Raw genomic sequence first — 12,029 nt, forward strand, 5'->3', positions numbered from 1 at the left:
TGGTTTCAATGAGCAGAGAGAACGGCGCTGGCAGGCGCGATCGAGGCCTTTAACCGACAGCCCTGGTTCCTCAGCCGCCAGTGGGCGTCACGTCCCAGGCAGGTCCCGCGGTCCCCTTTAAGCCCACCCGCCCGCTCCGGGAGAGCCCCGCCCAAACTCTATTCCGGGCCGTGGGGTCGCCGCCGTCCCGCCCCCCGCGCCGCCGCCCAATCCCGGGCTGGTCCCGCCCCCTCGGCGAGCCGTGGCCCCGACCCCGCACGCGGATTGGTCAGGCCGCCAGCTCGGCTCCGCGGGGCGAAGACCCGGAGCAGCGAAATTCGCCCAAGGAATGCCCCCGCCCGGCCCTGCTGCGCATGCTCGCTCCGTGACCCCAGCTTGAGGTGACCGCCCCGACCGAGGCGGGGGCCCCAGGCAAGAGGCTGCAGGACCTGCCGCGGCCCGGTGTCCGGAGAGGAAGGGCTCCGCTGCCGCCGACGCCCGGCCCGTGCCCGGTGAGGACGGGCCCCAGGGAGCCGGGGAGGGCCGCGGTCCCACGCCGTGGTCCGGCCCTCCCGGGGGTCCCAAGGGCTGCTGATGCTGGGAGGGGGGTCACCAGCTCGGCGTCCGGGCGCTCAGGCCTCCTCTTTCCTCCTGGCTCCTCCCCCCATCCCATTGGATCCTGGCCTGAATCCTGACGCCCCCCCCCCCCCGTCGAGGGTCCCCGCGTCGGTGCCCTCTCCTTGACCACACCCAGAACTGCCCCCTCCCTGCGCCCTCGTCAGCCTCGTCCCACTGTGCAGTTGGAGTTGTGAGATCTTGCGGGGAGACACCCCGGAGGCTTGCTGGCGACCTGGTGGTACTAACTGGAGAGGAGGGGAGCCGGGACGGGGGGCCGTCGGGGTGCCCCACACACAGATGTGATGGCCGATTACAGTGTATGAGGAGGAGCCCCGGTTCCCAGGAGCCCGCGATTAGGGGCAGGAGGTGTCACCGGGCAACATTCCCACGTGGGCAGGCTCTTCCCTGCCTACTACAGGGTAGCAATCCTTGACCTTTTTCGGATCACTGCTGCCTTGAGAAATCTCCGTGTAAGGATGTGCACCTGCACGCCTGAGGGGGCCTGTCATCCCACCGGACAGCCCAGTGACAGTGGTCCATGAACCGCGAGGGACAGTGATTATCCGGCACAGCTGCTGGTACCACCAGGACTTTTGAGAACAGCTTACCCTCACCTACCTGCTATGAAGGACCTCTGTCAGATTCACCACTATTCCCATTACACAGGTGGGACCAGCCCGGAGAGGGTAAGGGACATGTCCTAGTGGCTGAGGACACAGGTGCTTGGTGGCCCTTTTCTCCCATACATGCGGAGGTAATTTTCTTGAGCCCTCATCAGTGTCCAGGCAAGGGTCCTATCTTTCAGAGCTTCAGGAACAAGGGATCGGACCTTGAATTAGTCACTCACTGCCGTAACAAATTACCACAAATTTGGTGGCTTTACACAACACAGCTTTGTAACAGTCGTATAGCTCTGGAGGTCAGAAGTCCGGCGTGGGTCTCCCTGGGTTCAAACAAGGTGCAGGCCGAGCTGTGTCCCTTCCTGGAGCCTCCAGGAGAAACAATCTGTTTCTTTGTCTTTTCCAGCTCACAGCCCAGGCAGCACCAGCGCCGTCACATCTCTCTGACCCTGCTTTCCCCTCCTCTCTTCTGCCTCCCTCTTGTAGTTTTTAGGACTCTTGTGATCAGACCCACCTGGATAATCCAGGCTACTCTCCTACCTCAGTAACTTCCATGCTATCTGCAGACTTTGGCCTGGAGGTTCCAGGGATCAGGACCATTAGGCCATGATTCTGCTTCCCAGAGCGTCTGAGACTCTCCTGCCAGTTCCTAACATTGTATGATTTGGGGTTTACACTGAGCCATCTTTACACCTCTGGGTCTGCTTCGGGCCGACCGATGTCCTGTCGGTGAGTTAGGATGAGTGGGCGACTGGAGGCGATATAAAATCACCAGATTGCAGAGTTAGAGGGAGGCTGTCAAGTGAGGGAAGTGAACTATTGAGCCCTTTGCTCTTTTTAATTCATTTCTGCTTCACTGTTAAAAATTCTATTCATTCAGGGTGCCTGAGTGGCTCAGTGGGTTAGGTGTCAGACTCTCGATCTTAGTTCAGATCTTGATCTCAGGGTGGTGAGCTTTGTGTTCTATTTTTATTTTGTTATTAAAAAATAAAATGAGGGATCCCTGGGTGGCGCAGGGGTTTAGCGCCTGCCTTTGGCCCAGGGCGCGATCCTGGAGACCCGGGATTGAATCCCATATCGGGCTCCCGGTGTATGGAGCCTGCTTCTCCCTCTGCCTGTGTCTCTGCCTCTCTCTTTCTCTCTGTGTGACTATCATAAATAAATAAAAAAAAAAAGAGAGAGAGAGAGACAGAGACATAGGCAGAGGGAGAAGCAGGCTCCATACACCGGGAGCCCGACGTGGGATTCGATCCCGGGTCTCCAGGATCGCGCCCTGGGCCAAAGGCAGGCGCTAAACCCCTGCGCCACCCAGGGATCCCCTATATATTAGGCTTAAAATAGCTGCCTCTCAAGTCTTCCCCCCACACCTAGAAAATAAACTGCTAAAAGGTTAAGGATGACTCCAGAATAGAGGCTGATCCAACCTGAACGACATGACAACTCCTGTTCATGGAGAGCTTGATAAACAATTCATTTTTTTAAAGATTTAATTTATTAATTAGAGACATTGAGAGTGCGAGTGAGGGGAGGAGAAGATCGAGAGGGACAGGCTGACTTCCCGTTGAGCCTGGAGCCCGGCTCCATGCATGGTCCCAGGACTCTCCTGGAGTCATGACCTGAGCCAAAGGCAGACACTTAACCTGCTGAGCCCCACCCAGCCACCCCTGACAAACAGTTCAACCTCTGAAGTAGAAGTTACAGACCTCTGAAGTGACAGGCGCATTGCATCACCCGTGTCTCCCAAAGTATCAGAATCAGATGGATGGAAGTACTGGCAACAAAATGTAGATTCTCAGGCCCCGCTCCAGACCCTATGAGTGGAGGTGGGGGTGGAGTTGTCCAGGACTGTGTATTTGTCACAAGAACACTGGCGATTCTTGGATGTATTGAAGTTGGGGGGCCACTGGTTGTAGACTTCATTTCCCTTTTTCTTCATATATAACAGTTTTAGGGAGCTCATTCACATACTGTGCACCTCACCCACAATGTGTTCATAAAGTTGCACAACCATCGCCATGGTCAGTTTTAGAGCCCTGCCATCACCCTAGAAGCCATCCCCATTAGCAGCCACTCCTCATTCTCCCGCTCCCTGTCCCTCCCACCCCTAGGCCGCCACACAGCTACCGTCTCCAAGGATAGATTTTTCTGCTCTACAGATTGTCTAGTGTCTAAGGCCAATTTTATTATGTGGTCTTTCATAACTGGCTTCTTTCGTGTAGCATAATCTCTTAATGGTTCATCCAAGTTGTAGCATAATTTTTTTTAAAGCTTTTATTTATTTGATCATGAGAGACACACAGAGAGAGGCAGAGACACAGGCAGAGGGAGAAACAGGCTCCATGCAAGGAGCTTGATGCAGGACTCAATCTCAGATCCCGGGATCAGGACCTGAGCCGAAGGCAGACACTCAACCACTGAGCCACCCAGGCACCCCAGCATAATTTTTTTTTAATTGCAAAACAATATTCGATTGTATGGATATGTGATCTTTATCCATTCATCCGTTGATGGGTATTTGGATGGGTTCCACTTTTTGATGACCGTGAATGTTGTGAACATTCATGTACACATTTTTTTCAGATTTTATTTATTTCAGAGAGAGACTGAGAGTGCGGGGGGGTGGGGAGAGGCAGAGGAGAGGGAGAGAGAATCCTAAGCAGACTTGCGCTGAGCACGGAGCCCAATGTGGGGCTCGATCTCACACCCTGAGATCATGACCCCAGCTGAAACCAGACGCTTAACTGACTGCCCCCCAGGCACCCCTCAGCTACGAGTGGTTATCTAGACATTTGTTTCCAGTTCTCTCGGGCATGTACTTGGAGGGGAATTGCTGGGTCATATGATAACTCTGAGTTTTACCTTTGAGGAGCCACCAGACTGCCACCATGGCTGCACTGTGGACATCCCCACCCGCAGTGGAAGAGGCTTCGAGTTTTTCCTCATCCAAACCAACACTTGTTCTGTTTCTTGGTGTGTTCCTTTTATTATATCCACCCTGATGGTGTGAAGTAGTATCTCATGGTGGTTTTGTTGTGTTTCTCTTAGGACTCATGATGTTGAGCATCGCATATGCTCACTGGCCATCTGCATATCTTCTTTGGAGAAAGGCTTATTCAGAGCCTTTGCCTGTTTTTAAATTGCGTTGTTGGTCTTTTTGTTACTGAGTTGTAAGAGTTCTTTATAAATTCCAGATATAATTCCCTCATCAGAGATATGATTTGCAAAAACTCTTTCCCATTCTGCTGGCTGTCTTTTAAACTTTCTGGATGGTGTCCTCTGATGCACAAAAGTTTTATTTTATTTTATTTTTCTTTTTTTTTTTTTTTAAATTTTTATTTATTTATGATAGTCACACACAGAGAGAGAGCGAGAGAGGCAGAGACACAGGCAGAGGGAGAAGCAGGCTCCATGCACCGGGAGCCCGACGTGGGATTCGATCCCAGGTCTCCAGGATCGCGCCCTGGGCCAAAGGCAGGCGCCAAACCACTGCGCCACCCAGGGATCCCTATTTTATTTTATTTTTCACAAAAGTTTTAAATTTTGATGGTGTCCCCTCTATTTTTCTTTGGTTGCCTGTACTTATCGTGCCTTATTGAAGAACGCTCTCCTTGGTTTAAGGTCATGAAGAGTTCTTGGGTTTTTTTTTTTGTTTTGTTTTGTTTTTGTTTTAAGATTTTATTTATTCATGAGAGACACACAGAGAGAGGCAGAGACAGAGGCAGAGGGAGAAGCAGGCTCCTCGCAGGGAACCCGAAGTGGGACTCGACCCCTGGACCCAGTATCACACCCTGAGCCAAAGGCAGACGCTCAACCGCTAAGCCACCTAGGTGTCCCCTTAAAGAGCATTTTATTTTATTTTTTCCCCTTATTACTTTTATTCTAAATGATTACTTCTATTTTATTATTCATATTCCAATAATTCTTTCTTCTTTTTTATTTTTTTAAAGATTTTATTTATTTATTTATAGACACAGAGAGAGGCAGAGGGAGAAGCAGGCTCCATGCAGGGAGCCTGATGTGGGACTCGATCCCCAGTCTCCAGGATCGCACCCCAGGCTGCAGGCGGCGCCAAACCCCTGCGCCACCGGGACTGCCCTCTTTCTTCTTATTATTATTTCATTCTTAATTTTTCTCATTAAATTTTATTTTATATATATATTATACAAATTCATTTTTCCTCTTTTCATTTGTTTTCTAAGTGGTATTTATTTTGTGACCTATATCTAAAGAGCATTTTAAAATTAACTTTTATATAAGGTGTGAGGAAGAGGATCACTCTGGGATTTCAGCCCCAGACCAGGGAGACTCTGTGAGCAGGAAAGGGGGGCCGGCTAAGAGGGACGTGGGCTGAAGCCAGTCCACTGGTGGTGGGGCTCCCACCCTAACCTTTGTCTGCCCAGAGCGGCTCTACCAGGGGATGCTTCGGCAATGTCCTTTCTAAAGCTGGTCCGTATGTTCCTCCAGGGCTACTGTGTCACCCTGTGGGACAGGATGGGCAGGGCAGGGAAGGACTGCACTGGGGGAGCAGAGGTTGGCTTGTCCCAGGGTTTGACTGGGGGGACCAGGGGCAGGAGGGTTACGGAGACACCGATCCCGGGGTGCCTTGTTATTAGGCAGATTTCCTTGAGGGCTCAACCCTGGAGGTGAGGGCTCCATATCTGTCACAGTCCAGGAGGTCTCTGCTTTTATGTCTAATAGCCAAGAGACTGGGGAGGAGGACTTGCAGGGGACAAGGCATCCCAAACCCTCCTTGGCGTTGCACCTGACTCCTCTCATGGATGGGGTCTTGGAAAACTTTGGAGATCTGGGCATGGCCTCTTCAAGCCGTATGTATTGGGAGGGATCCCAGGAAACAGAACTGAAAACGGGGTTGGATAAATAGGGCCGGGGCGGGGGGGCAGGTGGGTGTCTGTGACCCCTGCCATTGCCTGGGTCCTGAGATGCATAGGGGAGACGTCTGCTAAGGATGAGGTCATGTTTCTGGGCTAACACTGTATGCTGAGAAAGACCCTGCCATCCGCCCACCACACAATCACCCCCAACAGGCAAAAAGGCCACTCTACGCTGCACTGCTGGTAGCCTCTGTGATTAGTCCTTTCTTCTCAGGCCAGAAGCCAGGGAGCCCTGAGTGACTGTGGAGTCTCTGGACACCTCTGCGGCCCTGTCCCCTCCCAGCTGAGGCAGCGCTAGCACCGGCTCACACACAAGGTCACTACCCTCCCGGGACCCCGGCACCTCCCGAGTGCTGGGTGGTCCAGGGCCTCTGGCCCGGGATGGGGGACAGGTCTCGTTGTGAGGCCAGAGAGTGCCGCCTCCTGGAGCCACGCTTCTCCTTCGTGGTGTGCAGCGTGCCAGCAGGCGCCCGGCTCAGTGTCCCTGTGACACTGTCAGGACAAAGGCCACCGGGCCTTCTGGGGGGGTCCGTGGCTGAGCTAATGTCTGGTGCTCTTGTCTGGTGCTTGGTGCCCGGGAAGGTCAGCTACTGTCATCCTGGACAAGGCATACCAGGTACCGTGCGGGGACGGGCTCTGGATCCCCCTTGGCCAGCTGCCCATCTCTGCACTTCACAGTGTTGGCTGTCCTGGTGTGCCTCGGTGTCCTCATCCGTAAATTGGGTCACCAGGAATGATCGGCTTTCGTAACACGGGGCCAGGTTAAATGGGAAAACCCGTGAAGACACATCCCACCATGCACAGCTCCAGCACCCCCAGGCCTCTCTTTGTAGAAGCTCAGGGTTCCCCCTGCCTCCGTCCTGCAACCCCTGGAGAGCCCTGCAGGTGACACAGCTTACAGACAGGAAGGTGCAGGGTGGGCAGGGAGGTGACGGAGCCAGGGCTGCGGGAGGTGGGGGCAGCCCCACAGAAGCCCCGATCCCCCGGGGTGCTCCTGCTCTGTGCTGTCAGCCCCGGGCCCTAAGGCAGCCACATCTGCCTCGACCTCCACCCACATCCATTTTCCTGAGCACCAGGCCCGAAGGTGCCTCCACTAATGGCTTTTGCTTCCCTCCTTAGGACAGAGCTCCTGGACTGCCAGGTTCCCCACCAGGGAGGAGGAGGAGGAGGAGGAAGAAGAAGAGGAGGAAGAAGAGAAATCCCTCTGCTGGGGCCTGAGCGTGGCCTGTGGGACAGGCCATCGTCCCAGAATGCCCCTGCCAGAGCCCAGCGAGCAGGAGGGTGAGAGTGTGAAGGCTGGCCAGGAGCCGTCCCCTGAGCCAGGCACAGATGTTGTCCCCGCAGCCCCCAGGAAGCCAAGGAAGTTCTCCAAACTGGTCCTGCTGACAGCCTCTAAAGACAGTGCCAAGGTGGCAGGAGCTAAGCGCAAAGGAGTGCACTGCATCATGTCCCTGGGGGTACCCGGCCCCGCCACCCTCGCCAAAGCCCTCCTCAAGATCCATCCTGAGGCTCAGAGGGCCATTGAGGTGCCACCCCAGGAGCCTGAGCAGAAACGCAGTAAGCTGGACCAAGGTGAGGCCCTGGTCGAAGCGAGCACAGTGTGAGCAAGACCCTCCTTGGGCCCGAAGCCCCCTGACCCCCGGGGATTTCAGAGACTGGGCCAGCTCTGGATTGTGTGCATGCGCTGTGCACACACCACCACAGTGTATGCCTCCACGCACATGTATCTGGGTGTGGATTTGCCTGGGAGGGCACCTTCGTGTGTCCCTCCGGGTATATTCGTGTGGGCCCTTGCGTGTGTGTCTAAGGCCCCTGGCAGGCCCCCACCCCGACTCAGCTTGGTGTAGGTGACACTGCACTACATTCTTGGAACGTGGAATCCTGAGGGCTGCCCAGGGGAAGGGGTACCCGGTGTCTGGGAGGAGATGGAGCTGGGCTTCTTCCCAACTGGAAGTGTGTGTGGTGTGCGGTGCCCTGAGGCATGGAGACAAGGAAAGCCACAAGGATTGGCCTCCACTTGTAGCCTATGAACAGGTGGCCCCCTTGGAGCCATCAGGGCACTGGGCCTGTCAGCCAGTCCTGGGAAAGGTGGGGGGCCCTCGTTTTCCTCCAGTTAGCTGGGCCGTGCCCTGATGGAAATGCAGAGGAATGCTCTGAAGTCCTAGGGGAGGGAACTCCGCTGCTTCCCCTGGAGCTGAGACACTGCAGCACTGAGATGGGGGCGTCTCCAGGCACAGGCCTGGAGTTTCAGGGGACCCAAGGGAACCCTCAGCATCCCTCAACTGCTGGACAGGAGCTGCACTTAAGGAGTTGGGGCGCCCTATCACCCAGAGCCCGGAAGCCCCTCTGCAGCATGTCCAGCTCACCCTTGAGTGTCCCAGCCAGTCCTCCCCCGAGTGCGTCCTCATGTCTACCTCCTGCCACCCACCAGTCCAAAGGTCGAGGGTGCCATCCCCATGACCTGTGAAGAGGGATGACCTCTAAGCCCACCGGCTGGGCACTGCAGAGGGTGGAGCGGAAGTATCCGGTCAGAGCCTGTTCTTCTCACCGAGCTGGACTGGACGGGCCATCTCCTGGTCCCTTCCACCCGGTCTGAGACCTCCGCGCACTTCTCAGATCTGCCTGGGCCCCGGCACCATGTAGGCCCCACCCCACGGCCCCTTGGTGAGAATGAAAACAAAGCCACCCTTCCTCTGATAGAGGGCTGGAGGGCAGAGCAAGGGGATTCAGCCCCACAGACTCCCCTAAGCAGTGCTCTTGCACAGTGAACAACACCCTCAACCCGCTGCCCCATGTGTACCTCTATACCTGGCCCATAGACTCTCCCACCTCTTCTCTCCTCCCAGGCCAGGTGCTGGGGAGAGCAGTGCTTAGCCCAGGTTTGGCCCAGAGTTCCCTGGGAATGACTGTCGCAGCCTCTGTGTCCTGGGCTGGTGGCCTTGAGGGGCATGTTGTGTAGTCAGCCACCGGCACCCCGGAGCAGCCCCTGGCTGGGCTGGGAGCCTCAGGCCCCGGGTGCCCCCCTCCCTTTTCCTTTAACGCCAGCCTGACCCACTGCCTTCTCTTCCAGACAGAAAAGAAGAAGGAAGCTTGGCAGGGCAGCCCGCCCCCAGTGCCCCAGCGGAGGGGGAGCCCGCTGCAGATGCTGTCAGGCCCGCACTCCTGTAGCTCCTGTAGCTCTTGCCCGCGTGTCTGCCCTTACGCCCCGTGAACTTGCCTGTGACTGCTCGACCCAGAGACCCAGCCGCCAACTGACTTTCATTCTCAAACACTGTATAATTTTTTCCAAATCCAGCACAAATTACTTTTATAAATAGAAAAAAAAACTACTGAAAAACCTCAAAAAGAATAAAAGAAGCCGTATGCTAGGTCCCATGATGGACAGGTTTTAAAACCTTCCATGGTTCCGGGTCCTTTGAGACCCAGCTGCAACCCCTCCAGCCCTCACTGGGCCCACTCCCGGGGCTGCCGGGCCGGGCCGTCTCTCAGACCCCTGGCCCTCGGCCTGGAGACCACTGCTGGCCCCAGAGACCAGTGGGGTCTCTGAGCTTTCTCCTTCCTGCTGCTCTTGGCCTCAAAGTGGGGCTGAGGCCCCAGCCCCTGGGAAGCCTATCCCACCCCACCCTGGCCGTCCCTCCAGGGCCTATTTCCCAGCAGGCCTCAGTCTGTCCTGCTGGACCATCAGGAGGCTTGTCTCCTCTAGGCAGCTCACCAGTTGGCAGCTTCCCCCCACCCTGCATAGGGGCCCATGTTTGCGGCTGCCCAGGGTTCTGCTGGGGAAGGGGTGGGCCTGCAGTACGGCAGGGGGACCCCGACAGTAGTATATGATGCCCCTTTCATGTTCCTTCTGGGTGTTTTGGGGGCTGAGATTCCTGGGCACCTGAGCCCCTCCCCAGGCACCTTGGGTGCTGCCCCTGCTGGAGGAGGACGCAGACCAAGCACAGTTACCCCCCTGCAAGCGGAAGTCAGGGTTCCCTGGAGGCCTCCGACAGGAAAGGCTTCGGCCTCCAGTTGCTTCACCTTGCCTGGTCCTCATTTTGTGAAAACTGCCATTGGGCAAAGGAAACAAATGGATTATTTCTAAAAAGTTGAGACTAGAGACCTTATGTTTTTGAACATCATTTTCCCAAGTTTAACCTGTACCTAGGGACCCCTCCTAGGAAAAGTGAGTTCCTCACACCCCTCCCGGCCCAGTCCACCTCACTGTTTTCCTCCAGCCTGGTTGTTTATAACATTTATGTTCTGTAACCATCATTTGAGATGTTCCTTTGTCTTAATTCTATATTTAAATAGATTCCTGCTCCTCACCACATTTCTCCTTTCCTGCCGCTCTGTGTCATCCATCGTCATCTGCGTGGTGGGCCAGATTGGTCAGATGACAGGAAGGCACAAGGAGTTGGTGGCGGGGTGCCCCCTCCCCCGAACAGAGGGAAAAAGGGGTGTGAGGAGGACAGAGGGCAGGCATGGTGCGACTTGGCATGGCGGGGCCTGGCCAGTGGCTGTGGTGGCCAGGTCTCAGGGCCTGTGGGCCTGCAGGCCACAGGGAGGATTCCAGGCTCACCACGGGGAGGGGGAGGCCAGGGAAGGATTTATGCAGAGGACGCACGCGGTCAGCGTTGTTTTACAAAGCCCACAGGGACCATGAAAGCATCCAAAGTGTGCACTGAAAGGTGCTGAGGAGGCCACCACTGCCTCCAGGGAGAGGAGACAGAGGGACGGTGAGGGGCGCTGACAAGACCTGAGACTTGCTCAGTAACAGGTTATCCATCTGGGAGGGACAGTGCCACCCTACAGGAGGAAAAACGGTGAGTTCCTGTGAAGAGTGTTTCCCTCCTGGATGAGAGCAGAAAATCCTCAGAGGTCACAGACCAATGCCAGCGCTGGGTCTTCGCACTCTGGGCAAGGGTGGGCAGGGGCCTTCTTTACAGAATGAAGGGAGGTCTTTGTCAAGAGTCACAGGCGCCTGGCTCAGTCACAGGCTCAGTAGGTTGAACATGGGACTCTTGATTTCAGCTCAGACTGTGACCTCAGGCCAGTGAGATCCAGCCCCATGATGGGCTCCACGCTGAGCCTGGAGCTTGCTTGGGATTCTCTCTCTCCCTCTGCCCCTCCCTGTCCCCCCCAAGAAGTGTAAACAGGATGACTAGACTCTTCCTTCAAAAACATAACTTACTGGTCTTCAAGCTAAAAAAAAAATGTTCATGGTCATTGAAATAAATACATACGGGTAACAAGACAATATTACAAATATCTGCAGTTATTCTATCATCTAGAGATAAAGCTGTAACATTTTTCATATTCAGAAAGTTGGGAGGATACAGCTCATTTTCTCTTAATACATTACGAACGTCTTTCCGACCCCGTAAGGACTGCAGCGTGCCACTCGGCGAGCGATCCCGCCTCCAGGCCTGACCCCCCCCCCCGCCCCGCACCCCGCGTTTCCAGCTGGTCAACAATCACGCAAGTACCCCTGGGTTTTCCTAGGACAAAGCCCTAGGAGGGGGACTGCTGCCTACGGGGAGGACCAGCAACCCCATGCTCCCCACGGCCCTGAGGACCTGTTCTCAGGGTCTGTGCCACCTGCACCGGCGCTGTCACCGAGGAGATGGTGATCTTAAGAGCGACAGTCCCCGCTGCCTCCGACCCTGCGACCTCCAGGGGCTCCCACCGCCCACACGCGGGCCGAGGCGGCCAGTGGCCGGCAGGGGGCGCGCGCGGCTCGGCGGTCCCGGCCACCGCGCGGGGTCCAGTGAGACACCCCCCCTCGCGTGTCCCTCCGGAACCACCTGCTGCGCGCCCACGCCCCGTCCCATTTCCCCACCGCGCGCACCACCTGTAACACCCCACAACTCATTGTTCGTACCCACCGCTTCTCGCCCGCTCCCCCCGACAGAAGCCCCAGCACACCCGAGCAGGGGTC

The 12,029-nt window shown here is 55.9% G+C and overlaps 1 protein-coding gene across 3 annotated transcripts; it reads left to right on the forward strand.

The window, feature by feature from the left end:
• Positions 1-286: 286 nt before the first annotated feature.
• FLYWCH2 (FLYWCH family member 2) lies at positions 287-10,421 on the forward strand. 3 transcript variants are annotated; one of them, XM_055340438.1, is made up of 3 exons: positions 287-491; positions 7,229-7,681; positions 9,180-10,421. In XM_055340438.1, exons 2-3 carry the CDS (start codon positions 7,360-7,362, stop codon positions 9,275-9,277), a joined length of 420 nt encoding a protein of 139 aa, XP_055196413.1. In that variant the 5' UTR covers positions 287-491; positions 7,229-7,359; the 3' UTR covers positions 9,278-10,421. The 3 variants fall into 3 exon arrangements, with proteins under 3 accessions (XP_055196413.1, XP_055196415.1, XP_055196414.1); XM_055340440.1 differs by lacking the exon at positions 287-491 and adding an exon at positions 6,133-6,425; XM_055340439.1 differs by lacking the exon at positions 287-491 and adding an exon at positions 6,868-6,994.
• Positions 10,422-12,029: the final 1,608 nt, after the last annotated feature.

The sequence above is a fragment of the Nyctereutes procyonoides genome, unplaced genomic scaffold (assembly GCF_905146905.1).
Source record: "Nyctereutes procyonoides isolate TBG_1078 unplaced genomic scaffold, NYPRO_anot_genome, whole genome shotgun sequence".
NCBI classification, from domain to species: Eukaryota; Metazoa; Chordata; class Mammalia; order Carnivora; family Canidae; genus Nyctereutes; species Nyctereutes procyonoides.

Coding starts and splice junctions, on each gene's coding strand:
- FLYWCH2 (XM_055340438.1), top strand. CDS start 7,360: ATGCCCCTGCCAGAGCCCAGCGAGCAGGAGGGTGAGAGTGTGAAGGCT. Junction 7,682..9,179: donor ACGCAGTAAGCTGGACCAAG/GTGAGGCCCTGG, acceptor CTTCTCTTCCAG/ACAGAAAAGAAGAAGGAAGC.